The sequence below is a fragment of the Xenopus laevis genome, chromosome 1S (assembly GCF_017654675.1).
Source record: "Xenopus laevis strain J_2021 chromosome 1S, Xenopus_laevis_v10.1, whole genome shotgun sequence".
Lineage (NCBI taxonomy): Eukaryota > Metazoa > Chordata > Amphibia > Anura > Pipidae > Xenopus > Xenopus laevis.
In genome coordinates this window covers 132,075,367-132,097,047 of record NC_054372.1, presented here as the reverse complement: position 1 = coordinate 132,097,047, position 21,681 = coordinate 132,075,367, and the positions used below count along the sequence as shown (strand labels likewise).

Genomic DNA, 21,681 nt, shown 5'->3' with positions numbered 1-21,681 from the left:
AATGAAGGAAATGGGGAAATATCCAGGTCAGGAAATATTTTAGAATGTTGGGAAAATGTCAGATTGTTGACAATGGTTTTCAGAATGTTGGGAAACATTGCAAGAAAAGTGAATAAAACAATCCAAAGATATTAATGTTAAAGAACTTTAATGTTAAGAAAACACAAAATCTTGTCATGGTCCTCATTTATAAATATAAGGCAGAATATAGATTTCCTTGTTTTTAACCCACAATGCATTGTATTCCCCATAATTCCAGCATCATTGCACACTAATTATCAAAATTTAAATATTTTTAATGTTAGAGGTTTTTTTTCTAACTCAAATAAACCTGAATTTTAATCAAATTAAAATGCTTTTTTATTAAAAATCTGAAAAGAAAATTGAAAAAAATGTGAAAAATATTCAAATACCTCGAACTTTTTGTCTATTTATTATTTTCCATAGGTTGAAAATTTTGACAAACTCACACTGAAAAAAATATTTTAATTAAAGGAAAACTATACCCCCAAAATGAATACTTAAGCAACAGATAGTTTATATAAAATTGAATGACATATTAAAGAATCTTACCAAACTGGAATATATATTTACATAAATATTGCCCTTTTACATCTCTTGCCTTGAACCACCATTTCGTGACTCTATCTGTGCTGCCTCAGAGATCACCTGACCAGAAATACTACAACACTAAGGGGCACATTTACAAAGCTCGAGTGAAGGATTCGAATTAAAAAAACTTTGAATTTCGAAGTGTTTTTTGGGCTACTTCGACCATCGAATGGGCTAGTTCGACCTTCGACTACGACTTCGACTACGAATCGAACGATTCGAACTAAAAAACGTTCGACTATTCGACCGTTCGATAATCGAAGTACTGTCTCTTTAAGAAAAACTTCGACCCCCTAGTTCGGCAGCTAAAAGCTACCGAACTCAATGTTAGCCTATGGGGAAGGTCCCCATAGGCTTGCCTGTGCATTTTTGATCGAAGGATATTCCTTCGATCGTTGTATTAAAATCCTTCGAATCGTTCGATTCGAAGGATTTAATCGTTCGATCGAACGAATAATCCTTCGATCGTTCGATCGTAGGATTAGCGCTAAATCGTTCGACTTCGATATTCGAAGTCGAACGATTTTAGTTCCTAGTCGAATATTGAGGGTTAATTAACCCTCGATATTCGACCCTTAGTAAATCTGCCCCTTACTGTAACAGGAAGAAGTGAGGAAGCAAAAGGCAGAACTCTGTCTGTTAATTGGCTCATGTGACCTTACATGTGGTTTGTATTTGTGCAAAGGGCGGCCCTTATTTTTTAAAATGGCAATTTTCTACTTATGATTACCCAATGGCACATACTACTAAAAAAGTATATTATTATGATAATGGTTAATTTACATGAAGCAGGATTTTACACATGAGCTGTTTTACTCAGTATCTTTTAATAGAGACCTACATTGTTTGGGGGGTATAGTTTTCCTTTAACCATTGCTCCCATTGACTTCTATATAAACTTGCCAGTTTTTAGATGCCAAAGTTTTAGAGCTTTAGAATTTTTTAGTTTTTGAATGCGTCATTTAAATTCCTGAGTTTTAGTACAAAGTTAGTTGAAAAAATTGTAATTTGAACATTAATAAATTACCTGCTTTGTGTGTTGGGCATTGTGCCTCTTTCAAAAGTGATTTCACACTAACTTTATTTTTATAGCAACACTACAAGGCAGATATATAAACAAGGCACCATTTATCCTATGTATTTTCTCAAATGTAGAAGATAAGCCTAATCCCAAGAAGCAGAAAGCCACTAGAAAATAGATGGACTAGTCAGTCATTCTTTTGGTGGATCAGGGTGGTCAAGCACTGCAAGAAAAAGCACCTCATATATAATTCCAGGAGGATGAAATGTCCCTGTCCATACGACTTGGTCAAAGGCTCCACTTGGGCCTCATAACTCTGCACCTTCTCTGTGCACTAGACAGATAAATAACTGATGACACTTTGGGGCAGATTCACTAAAAGGGCGAAGTGGGTGTCGTTAGCAAAAATCTGCCAGAAATCTCATCCGCAGGGACATCGGCAATTCACTAACAGGTGTAGAGTACCCTATCGCCAGGTGACTTTTTGCTCTGGCAAACAGTCGTTATTCCGCAAATTCAGTAAAGTGCTAATTTTTCTGAACGTTACCTTTGCCAGAGTTTCCTTTGCCACCTCCAACCTGGCGACCTGATAAAACTAAGATACATCTTCCTTAATCTTATGTCAGTGTCATCATATCCTGTATGCCGGAAATGCATTAAAGTTGTCAAAAACGCTGGCGACTTTTCTTTTTTTAAAGTGGGATTGCCTTCAAAAGTCTAAACTATTAAAGACTTACGTCTGAACACATTTTTTAACTACAAACATTTTGCTCTATTCAAATTAACCTAAGCATAATGGTAATGAATTTGCGCCTGGCAAAGTGGTGCGGAGTAGTGATGGGCGAATTTGTCCTGTTTCGGTTTGCGGAAAAATTAGCGAATTTCCTGCAAAATTTGCGAAAAAGAGTGAAATCGTAAAGTTCCCGAAAAAATCTTGAAAAAAAAAAACGTTTTCATGAAAAAATCGTGAAATTCTGAGGTTTTCACAAAAAATTTAAGGATTTCAATCAAAAATCATGAAATTTGAAGGTTTTCACTTAAAAATTGTGAAATTTTAAGGATTTCACTCAAGAATCGTGAAATTTGAAGGATTTCACTCAAAAATTTTGAAATTTGAAGGTTTTCACACAAAAATCGTGAAAATCTGTCAATTTCATAAAAAAAACGCGAAAATCAGAAATTGACGCCGGCGAATTTTCACCGGCGAATTTTGCGGGAGTTTATTCGCTGGTAACGAAATGCAGGAATTCGCCGTGAATTCATGCCAGGCGAATTTATTCGCCCATCACTAGCGCGGAGTGTTAGTGAATTTGCCTCTATGCCTCTTTCGAAAATGAGACCAATAAAACATGCTATCCTAGATATTCTTGGAAATTATGGACCTCAAAGAGAGATCATTTCCTTCCAGACCTTTTGCATATTGTATTTTACTGTATTTCTAGACACTATTTTTCATTGATATTTTGCTAAAATGTTTTGATTTTGCAGCTTGATTCATTAGTTATGAAATGCCACTTGAGCTTGGTCCATTTATTTTACTTCAAAATGTTATGGATCTGAGACAATGGTCTATAAAGTAAAATGAGATTAACTGGCAAGTAACAGCTATGTTCTAGTCAAAAAATATGTGGATGAAAGTAATTGTCCTTAAATGACCTGGAAATGAATCTGGATTAGCCATTGTATTGTTTTCAGGACTGAAACTTCCATTTTGCACCCCTGGAGTGTTAGCAAATTATGCAACAGAAACTGAGCAATTAATCCCTTCCTTATTAGTGGCCCATATGGAAACAATGAACTAGTTAATATTATTAGGAAAAGTGTGCATATTGAAAATAGGTGAATAGAGAGGATGGCATCATCTGTAACCTCAGTCAGAAGTATGTTAAGGGGCTGAGCTATTCGGAATGCATTGTCTTGTCCTTGAATATAAGGAGTAGCAGGTTGCAGAAGACCCCAGTAGGCAGGAGAGGGACACATAGAAGAGAATAATGACTATTAGTACATATTCACTTTTAGAGTTTCTTAACTGACTGGACTAAAATATCTTACAAAGCGTTTCTGGTTTGGCTTTTGGGGGAAAACATGGTGTGGAGGAAATGAAGAAGACTTTTTCCAGCTGAACATCTGTATGTCTAAAACCCCTAGAAATCTCTTGGCTTACAGTTTGAAGTTTTTCAAGAAATCAAAGGACATCATCTCTTCTTAATCGAGGTAATCAAGGTAAATACTATTTCAATGTATTTCTAATATCTACCAGTAGATATTTTTCACAAACTTTCACATTCGGAACCAGATTCAATTCAGTGAGAAAAGGTTATCTCACCGTTTATCGTCTGAAAACTCATGGATCAGATTCAATTTGATGAGAAAAAAACTTTTTTCCAAATTTCTCCAGTTTTTATCTCTATGAGATACGTTTTTCTAAATTGAATTGCATCTCAAATTGGATCTCATACATGAGTTTTCGCATGATAAACCTTTTTGCTCACTGAATTGAATCTGGCCCATTATATGGGGGAGAAATGTAGAATATGTTAAGTGTATTCTTGTTTTAAAGCTTAAAAGATGTTACATATGAGCCATCTGAGAAAACACTATTTTCAACACATCATTCTGCTTTTTTTTACAGTATAATGCTAACATGCTACAAATTTGTAAATGTATGTATGTATGTCTGTATATTTTTATCTGTATAGCGCTCCTTGAGGGCAAAGCACTCTATAGTAAAACAATAAATTAGTAGGAACAAACAAGGGATCACTGCATTGATAAGTAACAATAAGTGCATTATTAGAAATACAATTCACATAGATATAAAATATAATTACACTACAGATTAAGTGATCAGTGTCAAGGAGACAAAAAGATTGAGGATCCTACCCCCTAGGGTTTACAGTCTAAATGGGAGGGTAATTTACAGACACAATTCGGAAGGGTATTAAAGTGCTGCATTATACTGGATGTTGAACTTGCTCTGGAAATAAATAAAACTTTAAAAAAAAAAAAAAATATCATCTATTTTTTGCATAATTTGCCTATATGACTCATTTCCAATGGGTATAATCTAACACCATAGACCAAGCATAGCAGCTGTTACCGATAGTTTAGTTGATTATGTAGTTTGGGTTTAACAAAATATTAGAATATTATAATCTCACAAACCTAATAAAATGCATGATGATAATTATTTATTTCTGCATTATTCTTACACTGAATATATACAAGAAAAACTACCTAAGCTTTAGCATCTTGCAGCTTATAGTTCCATTTGTATTTTATAAAAATTGTAATCCAAGCAAAGCACAGGGCAATAGCTGCCCTCCAGTTTTTGCAAAACTACAATTATCACCATTTCCTGAGAATTTAGCTGGAAGAGGGAGGCTAGCAGGTGTACTTTTATCAGTAAATTTAGTGTAACAAGTCACTGTAATAAATATGCATCTTTATATATGCATACAAAATCATATACATATAGTACACATACTGTACATTATTGTCTGTAGTTAACTATGTGACATGTGTATCTTACTGTTTCCAAGATTAACTGAAAAACATAGGGGGTTATTTATCAAAGTCGAATTTATCGGAATATTTTCTTTTATAAACTCCGATCAAATCTGCTAGGGTTTTTTGCTCTTATTTATTATTACATTTTCCCAAAAATTTGCTTTTTCACCCGAAAACTCAGATTTTTGCCCAAAAACTTCGGGGTATTGCACGAAACCCATCGCACATCAAAAAAATCTTTGACTTATATGCAACCTCCACAGTTCTGAGATGCCGGATTTTCTGATTCTGACCTTTCCATTCTCGGATTTAATACATTACGAAAAATTTGTGATTTTTAAAAAGTCTGATTTTATAAAAAAAAAAAAAACAAGAATTTTTTGTGATTTTTGCATTCGGAGTTTAGTAAATAACCCCCATAGTATGTTTAGGTTCCATTTTATACCAAATACTAGATATGTGATAGCCATGTATTGCTGCAAATATTGTAAAAACACACATATATATATATATATATATATATATATATATATATATATATATATATATATATATATATATATATATATATATATATATATATATATATATATATATATATATATATATATATATATATATATATATATATACACACACACACAAAACCAGCTGAGAACCAGCCTTTAGTAACATTGCCATTAATAGAGCCATTACTAAATCCTTTGATCACCTACATACACACATATTTAAATACTAAATATTATTGTTTTCATAGGTAGACTTGCATGTTTGCTTGACTTACTATGGGGGGAATCCTATTTACCAGAACTCTTTACTATTTACATTTTATAGATCAGCTGACTAGAGCAAATGGATTGCCCAGGAAACCCACAATTCTCAATTGGAAGATTCACTGTACAGCATGCTGACACTTTTAGATCTGATAAAACTCCTTATAGGTTAGTGGATTCTGCAGCACATACTTATTTTGGTGGCTCTGAAGACCAATATAGGTATAAAGTTGTTGATAAGATTTATGCCAATGTCCATGGCATTATTAATAAAGGCATAATTCACACTTTTATCTTATAGGAACAAAGGAACTTTAGAATTCTCAGGTGATATTGAAGAAACACTTGTAAGGGCTGGCAAGTCTGAAAGCATGGAATCTCTTGAATGTTCCTCTGGAAGTGATGTGGCTTCTTCTGGTTATACTTCTACCACAGATGGACAAGTCTTGGAAATGCCAGAAGAAAATGTGCAAGAAGCATTACAGCATCTAAATCAATCTATTGAAGTTTTTAGTCATGGGCTTGAGATGCTTCCCTGTCCTACAGACAACCAGAAGTCAGAAGAGGGCTTGGACAAAATTGAAGTAGAGCCTTCTCTGTCTGCTGGCATTGTCCTAAGTCCTTCAGCCTTGCCCTTCTGCCAAAAGTTAATTTCAAAGAGACAGTTGGCCTACAACACCCTAGATGCCACACCCAGGCATGAATTTTACATAAACTCTATAGCACCTGGGAGACTGAAACGGAGTCGCCCATCACTAGATATTCTTCGCAACGCTATATTGGTAAGGACTGTGGCGCTATAATTCTTACACAGAAACTTGCAAAGAATATGGCTTTACTTATTCATATTTATAATTTTTTTCTGATTCATACCTTTCCATCTATAGGTTGTCATGTGCTTTAGTATCCTATATTTCCATTGTGTATATACATGTTAAATTTTATGCAGGATGAAAACCAAACAGTGCCAGTGCCCTTGGACCAAGATGTGGAAACTGGTAACAAAGATGAACCTGAGAACCCTGAAGTGGCGAACACTAAAAACAATAAGAAAAAAAAGAAAGAAAGTGGACCTGTCCGTTTTGGATGGGTAAAAGGCGTCATGGTAAGAATCTCAAATTTGACTTTGTACATTTCATTTGTCACTATACACAATAGACAGTAGAATAATTTTGACAAAAATCTATGTATTGCAGACACTATCTATTCTCTGTAATTCTCTATAATGTAATTGAAATTTTCTCACCAGATCCGATGCATGTTAAATATTTGGGGAGTCATCTTGTATCTGCGATTGCCATGGATCACTGCACAGGCTGGAATAGGTATGTTAATTATAAGTAGGGGGTTAGGTGGGTGAGAAAGCCAATCCACACACTTTGGATAAAAATCACTGTCCAGCTTTATTGAAAAAATTAAAACAACAGACAGGCATCTTTAGCAGTTGTACTTATAATGTTAATTATAAGGCTGGGAATATTTTTCTGCATACCATAGCATTTTTAGTTTTAATCTTAAGAAAAAAAGGGGGAAAGGTATCACACGGCATATTATATTATATTTACAGCTCAATTTTTTGTTTATATTGTGTTTTATCCTAGTTATATTTTTTTCAATTTTATAATTTTATATATTGATTATATGACTCTATTCCTGATTGTTTTAATACAGTTCCAATACCCTTTGTAAAGCAATAATTTTATTGCATCAGTCGGTTGTGTTCATGTTCAATAACACCTAATTGCATTTTCTAGAAAGTGATGTTTATTCACAATAACCTACTGATCTTCTACTTATTATAAAGGTCTCACTTGGGTGATCATACTTTTGTCTGTCCTGGTGACTTCAATCACAGGCCTATCCATTTCTGCCATTTCCACCAATGGCAAAGTCAAATCAGGTAAGTAGGCTTGGAAGTGACTAATCAGCTAAACAGCTCACTGACAAACACATATTGGTAACAAAGAACTAAGTAACACTTTTCCAGCTCCCTTTTCTTCAGATATTGTGAAAAGAGTAAATGGATCCTTTGTTATACTGTTTGTAGTATATTAACAATGTTTAGTGTATAATCCCATATAATGGAAGCTAGCTAACTGAGAGCATGATTGATTGGGGGAGATGATATCTGCAGAAAATAAGAACTCTTCCTGACCTGTGCCATCCTCCTGCAGGTGGGACGTATTTTCTTATCTCTCGCAGCCTGGGACCTGAGCTTGGAGGCTCCATCGGACTCATCTTTGCTTTTGCCAATGCAGTTGCAGTCGCTATGCACACAGTAGGCTTTGCAGAGACTGTTCGTGATCTACTAATTGTAGGTTTTGTTTTTTTCAAATGTCAACAAATAATATGTTAATGTACTGAAACATTCAGTATAAATGAATAATATATTTTAAATATAGACTAATAATTCAACCTTAAGGGCTAGGTACAATACAGTATGCACCAATTGTGCACATTATACCTAAAGGGTAAACTGGACCAGTTTAACTTTAGTGTTTTTACTGCACAGTGGTCTTTTTTAAAAATGCATTTACAGCAATGTTCATATGGTCACAAGTATAGCTGTACAGAAGTTACCCCTGTAGGTGAGATACTGAATACTGAGTCATAGCTGTCAGGAACAGAAGTCCTGCTGTGTTTGATGACATATTCTACTTTATTCATAAAAGGATGAGAGTTAAATCACCCTATGCCAAAAATGTATTAATATCTATATCTGAATGAGTCTGTGTTTTTAACATGAACAATGAATGAAAAATGAACCAAAAAAATTAATACTATGTAAAAATTACACAACACTTACATTTTAGAAGTTGCTCTCAAACACCCTGACAATATTTACCTATGTTCAGATGTATATCTAAAGTGAGGTTTTATGGATAAAAAAAGAAAATTGTGGTTCCTGGAATGAATATGTAATATTGCTCTTTTTCTAGGAATATAATGCAGTAATTTCAGACCCAGTAAATGACATCAGAATCATTGGAGTGATTACCGTGACGGTTCTTCTCGCTGTCTCATTAGCAGGAATGGAATGGGAAGCTAAGGTCTGCATTATATCATACTGGTATTACTGTATATTATCTTCATCAGTCTACTTTTTAATGAATCTCATACTTTATTTCATTGACGTTCCCCAGGCTCAGATTGTCTTCTTTATCGTGATCATGTTTTCCTTTGCAAGTTATTTTGTGGGGACATTAATCCCTCCCAGTGAGGAGAAACAAGCCAAGGGGTTCTACAGCTACCAAGGTAAGTAAGCCAACAATGCACTGAAAATCCCTTGTTTTTCTCAATTAAAAATTATTTAGTGCAGAACCTGTTAAAGTATACATTATAAAATGGCTTTAGCAACAACAATAATAAAAAAAAATCTAGCATTAGAGAACTATTTAATTTTAACTAACAGCACAGTCATAGAGTAAATTATAGCTTCATATATCCAGGTTACATTACATAATTTATAATTTATAAGATAAAACGTGTGAATTTACATAATTTATAATATACAATTGTCGCTGGCTGCCATAATCTAATTATCTAATTAAACAACTGTAAAATTATTTTGCCTTAGGATCTTTATTTGTGGAAAACATTGTTCCTGAGTGGCGAGGTGAAACTAGTTCCTTCTTTGCCATGTTTTCCATATTTTTCCCATCGGCTACTGGTATCTTGGCAGGTGCCAACATCTCAGGAGATCTAAAGGTACTGGCATTTGGGCGTTTTTGTGAGTTTTAATAAATCCCTATTTTGTGATATGGCCTATTTGTGTTCAATAATCACAGGCCTTGGACTACTCATTTAAGTTCTTACTGCAATCAATGGGAAGTAAAGAAAAGCCATGTTTGCTAACCTCTTGTGAAATGTCAATTTCAGGACCCAGCAGTGGCAATACCAAAAGGAACACTGCTGGCTATATTCTGGACAACCATTTCATACTTGGCTGTCTCCGCTACCATTGGTGAGTTCATATCTGTAAACTGAAATACGAATTGTATATCCTGAAATCAGAGGTATTTCAAAATGCATTAATGTAACATTAAAAACTGCTGTGATTTATCATATTTAGCATTGTATCTAAAAAAAACAAGCTTTTCAATTAATCTGTTGATTTGAAGTTGCCTTGAGTTCCTGCAAACTCCAACTATGCATGCTACTTACTGAACTTATCTCAGACATTGTGTATGTGTGTAGTAACACTGCCATGCATTTTTTACTGGTCTAAGTATATACTCTACTCTGCACTCAGGTTCCTGTGTTCTGCGTGATGCGTCAGGTATTCTAAATGACTCAATAGCTGAGAATAATACATTGGATTGTGAAGGACTGAGCTGTCAGTTTGGATGGAACTTCACTTCATGCCGGGAAACAGAAAGTTGCTACTATGGACTTGCTAACCACTATCAGGTGAGATTGTCTGTTAGTAAGTGCAGTTAATGCAAAAGACTGTAGACAATACCATACTATTTGCTTCTATTTGATATTATTTTTGCCAATATGTGCTTTTCATATTTCTTTCTTATGGAAAATCTATATGCTCAAATAATAACAAAATACATATGCAAAATACAGGTATATATACTGTATATTAGCTGTAATTTTCTACAGCAACACCATTATATTTCTCTCTACATTCTATAAAGCAAATTTATTTGTAATCTGATAGAATCTAAAAAATTAAGTCAAGCAATTCCACAAAATGTAAGCAGTCAATTTATAGGCCATGTAATCTTCAAACAACACAAATTTGGTAGATCACTCTGTATGATAAAGGCATATATACCAAGCGTAAAATAGATCTTGGTTTTCCTTTTTTATTTGTAGGAATATGAGGTTTATAAGATTATATACTATGGTACTCTAGGATAGGCTATAGTTACCTGATTAGAATTTTGCTCTATATATTTCTATTATCCTTAATCTTCACAGTAATTGCTTTGAGTACAGGTCAGTATATCTCCATGTACCATGCTTTGGGTTAAGTTATTGCAATGTTTCTGTTTCAATCCCAGGCAATGAGCATGGTATCAGCCTTCAGTCCTCTCATCACTGCTGGAATCTTTGCTGCGACACTTTCCTCAGCTCTGGCCTGCCTTGTCTCTGCCCCCAAGGTCTTCCAAGTAAGATAGTATTTGTTTATTTATTTCTTTGCAATATACATTTACACAACATTTTTATTCCTAGTTAACAGATAATTCTTTTAATTGTAACCGTGTAACCGTGTAACTCCACCCAACAGTGCCTTTGCAAGGACAAACTTTACCCTTTCATTGGATTTTTTGGGAAAGGTTATGGAAAGAACAATGAGCCAATCCGCGGGTACATTCTCTCCTTTGTAATTGCTATTGCTTTCATACTAATTGGTGAGTGCTTATTCCTATTTCTATATTAATTTCTCTGTTCACATTTGTTTAATCTCCCTGTTAAGGTGTCTAAAAGCATTTCCATGTTTAGCGATATCAAATTGTGATAAAGAATCTAAGGGGCCGATTCACTAAGGGTCGAATATCGAGGGTTAATTAACCCTCGATATTCGACTAGGGATTAAAATCCTTCGACTTCGAATATCGAAGTCGAAGGATTTAGCGCAGATAATTCCTTCGATCGAATGATAAAATCCTTCGAATCGAACGATTCGAAGGATTTTAATCCAATGATCGAAGGAATATCCTTCGATCAAAAAAAGTTAGCCAAGCCTATGGGGACCTTCCCCATAGGCTAACATTGACTTCGGTAGCTTTTAGATGGCGAACTAGGGGGGCGAAGTTTTTTTTAAAGAGACAGTACTTCGACTATCGAATGGTCGAATAGTCGAACAATTTTTACTTCGTATCCTTCGATTCGAAGTCGTAGTCGAAGGTCGAAGTAGCCCAAAAAAAACTTCGAAATTCGAAGTTTTTTACCTTCGAATCCTTCACTCGAAGTTAGTGAATCGGCCCCTAAGTATTGTGGCCTTGTAAATCTAATTATTGTGTTATGCTGCTAAATGTTAGTTGAATAATATGGGGCAGATAAGTGTATAATGTTTTTGTTTGGTTTTTTTTTACCAGCATTTCTACATACAACCATATTTAAGGCTGATATATTGGAAGCCTCTTTTCTCAGAATAAAGGTTACAGTGTTTATGATTAGATTATCTCATAGAAATATGTCAATTATGTTTATTTTTCAGTTACCAAAAAACACAAGATGTTAGAACAATCCAAATATTCCTTTTAACATTTTTTTTTATTTTCCACAGCTGAACTGAACACCATTGCTCCAATAATCTCCAACTTTTTCCTATGTTCTTATGCTCTTATCAACTTCAGTTGTTTCCATGCCTCCGTCACCAATTCTCCAGGTAAAAGCAATTAAAACAGTGGCACAGAAATCTGAATAGTTAATGAATACAGTGATGTCTCTCTCTCAAATGATGTGCTTCCTTGCATTTCTATAATGTGCTATTTATTCTTTCTTAAGTTTGTAGACTTCTAAATCTTTCAGTTTTCCTTGTTAGAGTAAAAATGTTTTTATCTGCTTGAATACATTGTATAAACCAAGATTATTATAGATTTCTATGACACAGTGCATAGTATTACCCCGCTGCAGTGTTTTGAACCTGAACCCCATTAGTTATAGTGAACCTATAACATATTGTCTATTTCTTTGCTCTTCAGGCTGGCGTCCCTCCTTCCGTTACTACAGCAAGTGGACTTCTCTTTTTGGAGCTGTTGTATCTGTGGTCATTATGTTTCTTCTTACATGGTGGGCAGCTATAATTGCTGTTGCCATAATCATAATACTTTTGGGTTATGTAACTTACAAGAAGCCAGGTATGGGAGCCATGTATTTACTTGTCCCTTTGAAGTGTTTAGTAAGACACAAGTGCTTTGTAGACTTAATCATATTTAGAGGACAGCCTCCCAATATTCTACTTAATTTTTCTCTCCGTCTTCAGATGTAAACTGGGGCTCTTCAGTACAGGCTGGTGCATACAACATGGCACTAACATACAGTGTGAACCTAAGTGGAGTTCAGGAACATGTCAAAAACTACAGGTAGTGATCAGCCTGTTTTACAAGCTGTATTGCATAAACATTGTATTGTATTTTTTACTGGTATTTTAGACTCGCTTATCTCATGGTTTGAATTGTTTTTTTTCCTCTCCTTAGGCCACAATGCCTGGTCCTCACTGGACCCCCCAACTTTCGTCCTGCTCTGGTAGATTTTGTTAGCTCAGTGACAAAGCATACCAGTTTGATGGTCTGTGGCAATGTTGCTATTGTGAGTATCACTGGGTAATATCATAATGATTTCTTCTTACCACTTGGTTGATTTTTATATAATCACTCTGGGGTATATACCATATAGTTCTTATACATCAGAACTGAATTCCCTCTACACTCTTGAAGACTGAAGTAAATTTCCCATTACATATTCCCTAAGATTGATTCTAGGGAAGATCCCACTAAAAAAGATGCGTTTCAGTGGAGCATTGGACTGGACTTCTGAGGCCCACTCTCAATTTAGATGTATAAAGTGATCAGTATTATAGGTTTTGTATAGGTATGCGCTTCAAATAAGAAATGTTTGATGGGAATTATCCTGTGCTGGGGCCCAACTGAAAGATCCTGTGGCAGGCCAGTAAAACCTTTCTCTATGTTGTTTTCAGGATACTGATAAAGTCACGGACTCAGAAGGACAACTGAAATGGCTGAACAAAAGAAAAGTAATATCCTTCTATAGTATGATCCATGAGAAAACCTTGAGAGCTGGAACAAAAAGTCTCATGCAGGTAATAGTTGTACCATCCTGATATATCATCACTCATATGTATATGTATATATTTATATGTTTATATCAGGCAGCTTAAGAAAATGACTGTTGCTCTGAACCCACTAACTCACAAATACCTTCCTATAGCTCCTAAAAATTATTAGGACAATCACCCATTTTTGCTTTTACAGGTCTCTGGGTTAGGACGCCTCAAGCCTAATACTCTGGTCCTGGGGTATAAAAATAACTGGCAGAGTGATTCAGTACAAAACCTGGATGAATATGTTGGGATTATACAGTGAGTGCCAACTGAGTTTATCTTTGAAATTCAAATGATGGTTTTTATGGATCATTTCACTTTTTTTGCTTTTTTTCAACAGTGATGCATTTGACTGCCAGTTTGCAGTGTGCATTCTGCGCATAAAGGATGGACTTGATGTCTCACAGAGGCTTCAAGGCCAAGGTAACTGACAAAAAAAAAGCTTAGAAATAGTTTTCACTTAAAAATATTTCATTTCTGGCCTGGAGTATTGACAGTGTCAAGCATATGACTGTTTTAAGATGTGACAAGATTAAAGTCTAAATAGAAAAAAATATGTACAAGCCATTTATATATAAAATATGCAATATTAATAAATATATATATATAGATAGATATAGATATATATATAGATATACAAAATGCAGGGATTGACAGCACTCCGAGGAAATACATCAAGTCAATAATTCAAATGAAAGTGTAGATTTATTGGTGATCCAACATTTCGGCTCCGCACAGAAGCCTTCGTCAGGGAAAGATATATATATATATATATATATATATATATATATATATATATATATATATATATATATATTATATATATATATATATATATATATATATATATATATATATATATATATATATATATATATATATATATATATATATTAATTAGACTTAGACGGTGCACACAGACAAACAAAAGGCGATGCCTGTGTACTGGTTAAAGACGAAATCAAGTCCAAAATTGTGAAAGTCCCGGTTAGTGTGTTCCAAAGTCCAGCAAAACCACAGTCGGGCTCTCCTCTTCCCGTTTAAAAGATAAATTCAATAAAATGAGTTGCTGTGTTCCTCAAACGACAAGTTGTTGAGGATGGAACAAAACAGGTAAAATAATATAGTGTAGTATTTCTTTTTAAAATAATTTAAACACCCTTGTGTTATTAAGTGATTGACTTAGTGATATTACACTTCCAAGAAACAGTGACTATACGCGATGCACTTAGTATATATTGCATAAGTTGCCACAATCATTCATGTGAATTTTTAAAGGATCGTGTTACTGTGTTGACGATTGTGCAACTTCCAAAACATAAATAGTGACTTAGTGTGCGTTAATTAAACACATAATGTTGTGAAAACCATATCGCTGTGTTAACAATTTTAGTAAAAGTAAATTTGCTTATTAAGCCAGGTGAATTAAGGAAAATGAATAAAGGTGATAATTAGGTTCAAATAATAGTCCCCCAAAAAGCAGCAGGAGCCTCTAGTGGTATATTATACTCACAAGAGGGAATTTAATTCCGAGCAGTGTAATTAACTCTTTCTTCAATATGGATCTTCTTGAATCCTTGGTGGACATAAATAAGAGCAGCATGTGTAGGTACTTTTAAAACATTTTAATAACTAATTAAAAATACACTCACAAATTTTGTGAGTGTATTTTTAATTAGTTATTAAAATGTTTTAAAAGTACCTACACATGCTGCTCTTATTTATGTCCACCAAGGATTCAAGAAGATCCATATTGAAGAAAGAGTTAATTACACTGCTCGGAATTAAATTCCCTCTTGTGAGTATAATATACCACTAGAGGCTCCTGCTGCTTTTTGGGGGACTATTATTTGAACCTAATTATCACCTTTATTCATTTTCCTTAATTCACCTGGCTTAATAAGCAAATTTACTTTTACTAAAATTGTTAACACAGCGATATGGTTTTCACAATATTATGTGTTTAATTAACGCACACTAAGTCACTATTTATGTTTTGGAAGTTGCACAATCGTCAACACAGTAACACGATCCTTTAAAAATTCACATGAATGATTGTGGCAACTTATGCAATATATACTAAGTGCATCGCGTATAGTCACTGTTTCTTGGAAGTGTAATATCACTAAGTCAATCACTTAATAACACAAGGGTGTTTAAATTATTTTAAAAAGAAATACTACACTATATTATTTTACCTGTTTTGTTCCATCCTCAACAACTTGTCGTTTGAGGAACACAGCAACTCATTTTACTGGTTAAAGACATCAATAATAATAATCAAAAGGAAAACCGCACCAACAGGTCTTTGTATGAAATAAACAAAAAAGTTTTATTGATCAATAAAACTTTTTTTGTTTATATTATATATATATATATATATATATATATATATATATATATATATATATATATATATATATATATATATATATATATATATATATACAATTATCCAGTAGCTTCTAATTCATATTCATCCTATTTATGCATGTATTTATCCTGAATTACACTGAAGCATGCTGCTCTTGTCCTACAGTGAATTTGGCATTCCAGGAATCTGATAACGAAGCTTTCAGTGATCAGGAGGATGAGAAAGGTATAATATTCACTGCCAGTACACTGTATTTGTATACATATTTATTTATTTATAGAATGTAAAAAACACACATACCTGCAGAGCCCTAAGTTGAAACTTTTGCCTACATATATGTCATGGGTTTTTCACTACAGAATTTGTATATTAAGTTTTATGCATTGTAATGATGCTCTTTTCGATATATATTCATGCTTTACATTTTGTTATACATACAGTTGTTTAATAATAACACAAATAACATTCATCTTCTCCCTGGAACAAATCTGAGTCTTAAACCAACATGTAGGAGGCCAGAAGATGAGGGGATGACATGGGTTTAAGTTTTTACAATCAGTTGTTAATCTCATTTGTCCAACGTGAGGAAGCACTGTGCCCCAAAATGGTGTGCACGTCTTGCCTTGTTAAACAATTGGTCTTTCCATCATAAGGGTTGTTATATACTGCCTTTTTGCACTCTTACATGCATTTGAGCCACACCTATGGGCACCTAAGCACATGAGTTGCTAAGGCATGCAAACTAAATGTAAGGCACTTCATTTTCATTTGAAAAAATCTCTGCAAAGAATGGCACTTTCTGGCCCATACTGGCAGCTAATACAATTATAATATGTACTGTAGGTGCATGACCACAACAAGCTAACAATGCTTACATTGTTCACCAGTGTCTAACACCATTATTCATATGCTTGCCTCCCCTTCTGTCAATTAGAGCCCCCCAGTCCTATTCCAGAGATGTTGAATCAAACAAACAGTGAGTTCCAGACCCGCCAGGGAAAAAAGAGTATCCACATTTACTGGTTGAGTGATGATGGGGGTGAGTGTAACCAGAACAACACACTACTTTTCGCTGTCTGTTAATATATCCTGGACAATTGCACCTTTATCATAATATAGTAGTTTGAAAGCCTGTATAAAATATAGTGCCAACCATTTCTTTTCCTTAAAGATTGCTAGTTTATACATACTTTTTGTATTAAACGAATAGAGATTGCACTCTAGCCTAATACTAGTAATACTAACAGGATAACTAGCAGTGCTTCCCACTGATGTCAATGAGAAGCAACTTATGGAGAGTAAAAGGCTGCTGCCAAAATACCCTGTGTGGTCTAGCCCTAAAATATTAGACGTTAAAAGTTAAATGGGGCAGATTTGTAAAAAATCGAGTTGGTGTTTTCTTTTCTTGATTCAAGGAAAACATGAAGAAAAGCAGGCAAGCATTTTCTGAAACCTTGAATAGTCAGAATTTATTCATGAAAAATAAAATGCGAAAAGACGCTAGAAAAATCTTGCCAAGTAAAAGCTGGAGAGGTTGTATAGAAGTCAGTGGGAATATTCTCTATTTATTTATTATTTATTTTATCATTTATTTATTTGTTTTCCAGGTATGTTAAAACATTCTACATTTTCAGCCTTGTTGAAAATGAATAGGACAGTGGGACTTTTTTCCTCAATATTCCTCTGGAATATTTCCTAGAGAGATGCTGACACCAGAAAATAACCTCATAATATTGTCTTTGTATACTATTTATAATTATGTCATAAAAGTATTTGCCTGATGCTTTTACATTACTCTTCTAATCTTGCCCCCATGTTCCTTTATGACGGGGCTGCAGTATTTGTGCAGCAGGAGGGGTCTGTTAGTATTAGAAACTCTAACTAACAGGTTGAGAAGGGACAGTCAGGTTTAGGAACTTCAAGTAACAATTACTTACAAAAGCAGAACTATCTGCGAAAAAAGATCAACATGACCTATAGATAACTTTTAGGGGCACATTAACTAAGGGTCGAATTTTGAAGTGGTAAAACGATTCGAATGATTTAATTCGATAAATTTTCCAAAAAAAAAAAAAATTTGACTTTTAAAAACTTAGCCAAATACTGGCTATAGGTTCTAGGAGGTCCCATAGGCTAACATAGCAATTCGGCAGCTTTAAGGTGGCGAAGTGTCAAAGTCGATGTTTTTTAAAGAGACTTTTCGAATGGTCGAATATTCAAAGTTTTTTCAATTCGAATCTAATTTTGGCCTATTCGATGGTCGAAGTACCCAAAAATTACTTTGAAATTCCAAGTTGTTGAATTTGAATATTCACTTCGAATTCACTTTGACCCTTGGTAAATGGGCCCCTATATGTAGATTCATATTTTAAAATGAAAAAGGTTAGCGTCAGTATCACTTTAAGTAAACTTCCATTTGAAAAAAATTGCACAAGTTTTGTCAGTATTTTTCCCAGTGTTCGCATTTTTTTTTCAAAAACTCGTATTTTTATTAAATCGGTGTCATGTGTCCATATTTTCCTATATCTTGTACTTTATGAGAATTTGCTTATCCCATGACATATTGCCTTATCTTCCCACAGGCTTGACACTACTCATCCCATATCTGCTGAAGCGCAGGAGACGCTGGAGCCATTGCAAAGTCAAAGTATTTATCAGATGCAGAACCGAAAAAGCAGAGGAGGAGACAAAAGAGTAAGTAACGTGGGTGGGTAAGGCGATGGGCACGACAAAATGTGATAACCACCATCCTAAATGCATTTTTAACAATGTCTCCTTTCAGAATGCAAAGTCTCCTGGAGAAGTTCAGACTGGGGTTCCATGATGTTGTTGCACTTACTGATGTGGATCAGAAGCCTCATTGCAGAAAGTATGTAATGTGATTAAAAACAACTTCACCATTAAGAAAAATGAATTAAAAGTTAAATTTTTAAAGTTATGCTAATAAATCCAGGTAGAAGATGGCTTGGCCATTATGACCATTTACCCTTTTCATTTCCTCAAAATGCATTTACAGCATGAAGGTGTTTGAGGACATTATTGCTCCATACAATGTAAGCACAAGGCAAAGAACATCAGAAGAAGCAGAGATCCCATCATGTGCTATCACAGAAAAGGACCTTGTTCGTTGCATGTCTAAAGTAAGTGGCTGCATTTGTCTCAGCAAGCAAGTTTGATGATACATGAGGCCTCATCCATACCCAAGTTTTATATCAGATTGTAGTTGTTGTGACTGATAGAATATAAAATTGGATTCTATTGTGGTACGGGGCAAACACAACTTGCATCCAGTTCCGGCTCCTGACATCACAAAAGAGTTGCAGTGTACCACAACGTTGGTGTAAAAAATGGTAAATAGTAAAAGCATGGGGGATGCACAGAAAAAGGTCCAGGGTGGGGCAAGTATGCTAATATTACACAGGATAGAATCCTACTGAAGATTAACCTTATTCTTCATCCTAAGCCCTCCCACCAACATAGTATCGGCTAATGAACACTCCCTATTGCCTGCATGCTCTTAGCTTCAAATCCTTCTTAGTCCCTTCCCATATCATTGTATGAGTAAAAGATGATAAAGGCTTGCCTTGAGTTGTTGGGAATTAAACAACAATTTCTTGGAATCAGATGGAAATGTAAGGGTGGGGCAACTGCCACCTTCTGTGGACAACCATGAGTAAAAGTTCTCAGTTAAAATATTTCACTTCTGTACCATTATAATATTCCTATTGCTTATTTTATTTCTAGCACATTTTAATTTTTCCCCTGCCCTTACTAGAGACCACATAATTGTAACCATTTCTCTGACTTTGTCTAATGGGCATTTTTGTTTCTCTCTTAGTCTGAACGCTACGTGAGAATGAATGAAATCCTGAAGGAGAATTCCCATGATGCAGCTCTCATTGCAATGTGAGTATCCCGTCACCTACATAAAGTTACTCATCTTTTTACCACATATACTGATTATCTGGTATCAATACCAAGTCTCGTCTTCTTATCTGTAAGAGACTCGTGTGTGGCCAAATAAGGTGTCAGGGGGGCAAATGGGAAGGGGAAGAAAAATAATAAATATAACTGTAAAGAACAAATTTGGAGGAGTGATTTTTGATTATAGGGACTAAGTTCATAATTGTGAATTAAATGATTTATTGGGAGGTAATAAAGTATGTGTGGCATGCCCAATGTTTCAGGGGCACTTGCCTCCCTTCCTCAGGTAAAGATGACAATATCACACTCATTTTTGTCTCTGGACACCATAATTGAAATTGGTCCTTTGGCAGAACATCTTTGTATTAACAATTGATATTCTTTTCACTCACCCTGCAGAAGCCTCCCCATTGTTTCAAAAGAAACCTGTCCAAGTTCTCTATACATGGCCTGGCTGGAGAGTCTGTCACATGATCTCAACCCACCAATCATTTTCATTCGAGGAAACCAGCAGGATACCCTCACAGTATACTGCCAATGAGCCAATGGAACCAGTTCAAACATGGAGGGAATATTTGCTCTACATGGTGCTAAACACAGAGCCTGGGGAAGATCAGAAGGCATCTGGACTACTATAAAAGACAAATGGGGTTAAGTTTTCCCCCATATGCAATAAAAGGCACTAATTTTTGCCCAGGAGCAGTAACCCATAACAACCAATCAGCAGGGAGAATTTACTGGTCTCCTGTTTAAAGCAAACATCTTATTGGTTGCTATAGGTTACTGCTCTTGGCAAAATTATTGCCTTTTATTGCATATGGGGGAAAATAATATTATACATTGCGCAAAACAAGGTATTGTAGTTATATGTAAATACCAGATATGTCATTCATTATTGAAAAAAGGAAATGGGACAAAACTACAATACAGAATGTCCAGTGGGATGCTGAAAGTTATAGTATATTTGCAGAACCACAAGTCTGCAGATGCTCTCAGACCAATTTGTAAGCATTTCACATGATGTGACAAACTTTCCTTTAGTATGTAAATAATCACCATGCTTTTATGTACAGTAATAAATTTGCATTTACTTTATAACTAAATTCCCTAATACCTTTTCTTTTAGAGAACATTATCTTATTTTGATTTTGTGGATTGGGAGGTTAAGGCGTATATATTGTTTTTGTGGTGTTTTGTTAAAAAATATTCAGTATGGAACAGTCTGCAAATGTAATTACATTTCTTAAAAAAAAAATGGTAGTTCTGGGCTGCAAGTTGAATGGTTATTGGGGACAGGGATTCTGCTGGTGGGAGGTAATTTTACATAAATATAAGCCATTCTTTGTAAAATGTATTGTATATAGTAATTGTCATATAATAAAAGATTCTAAAACAAGCATATCGATTCATGAATGTATTACTGTCTAAGCAATGCACCTAAAATTCATCCACAGCATAAAAAACCCTGAACAAAAGGTGGAGTTATTGTCTATAGCTATTACACATTAGGATGAAGAATCCACTGTACACCAGGTTTAAATTGGTCACTCAAAGACCAGGTTACAGTAATGTCCAGGCTTTCCTATCCAGTGTTGGCCAATTGTCTCTTTTTGCTGGGGTGGGTGGGGGAAGTAAAATTAGCCTTTTTTTGTTTTGTTTCTGGTGA

The 21,681-nt window shown here is 34.7% G+C and overlaps 1 protein-coding gene across 2 annotated transcripts; it reads left to right on the top strand.

Moving 5' to 3' along the window:
• The first annotated feature begins 3,557 nt into the window (after positions 1 to 3,557).
• On the top strand, positions 3,558 to 21,411 carry slc12a3l.S (solute carrier family 12 member 3 like S homeolog). 2 transcript variants are annotated; one of them, XM_018243970.2, is made up of 28 exons: positions 3,558 to 3,847; positions 5,978 to 6,084; positions 6,218 to 6,698; positions 6,866 to 7,021; positions 7,166 to 7,241; positions 7,721 to 7,816; positions 8,091 to 8,230; positions 8,856 to 8,966; positions 9,060 to 9,171; positions 9,494 to 9,624; positions 9,796 to 9,880; positions 10,169 to 10,326; positions 10,932 to 11,039; positions 11,159 to 11,282; positions 12,161 to 12,262; positions 12,579 to 12,734; positions 12,860 to 12,959; positions 13,074 to 13,185; positions 13,574 to 13,696; positions 13,869 to 13,975; positions 14,058 to 14,140; positions 16,257 to 16,316; positions 17,026 to 17,130; positions 18,674 to 18,785; positions 18,874 to 18,960; positions 19,108 to 19,231; positions 19,930 to 19,997; positions 20,415 to 21,411. In XM_018243970.2, exons 2-28 carry the CDS (start codon positions 5,996 to 5,998, stop codon positions 20,554 to 20,556), a joined length of 3,348 nt encoding a protein of 1,115 aa, XP_018099459.1. In that variant the 5' UTR covers positions 3,558 to 3,847; positions 5,978 to 5,995; the 3' UTR covers positions 20,557 to 21,411. The 2 variants fall into 2 exon arrangements, with proteins under 2 accessions (XP_018099459.1, XP_018099458.1); XM_018243969.2 differs by having other exon boundaries at positions 3,558 to 3,856.
• Positions 21,412 to 21,681: the final 270 nt, after the last annotated feature.

Coding starts and splice junctions, on each gene's coding strand:
- slc12a3l.S (XM_018243970.2), top strand. CDS start 5,996: ATGGATTGCCCAGGAAACCCACAATTCTCAATTGGAAGATTCACTGTA. Junction 7,242..7,720: donor CACTGCACAGGCTGGAATAG/GTATGTTAATTA, acceptor CTTATTATAAAG/GTCTCACTTGGGTGATCATA. Junction 12,263..12,578: donor CTCCGTCACCAATTCTCCAG/GTAAAAGCAATT, acceptor TTTGCTCTTCAG/GCTGGCGTCCCTCCTTCCGT.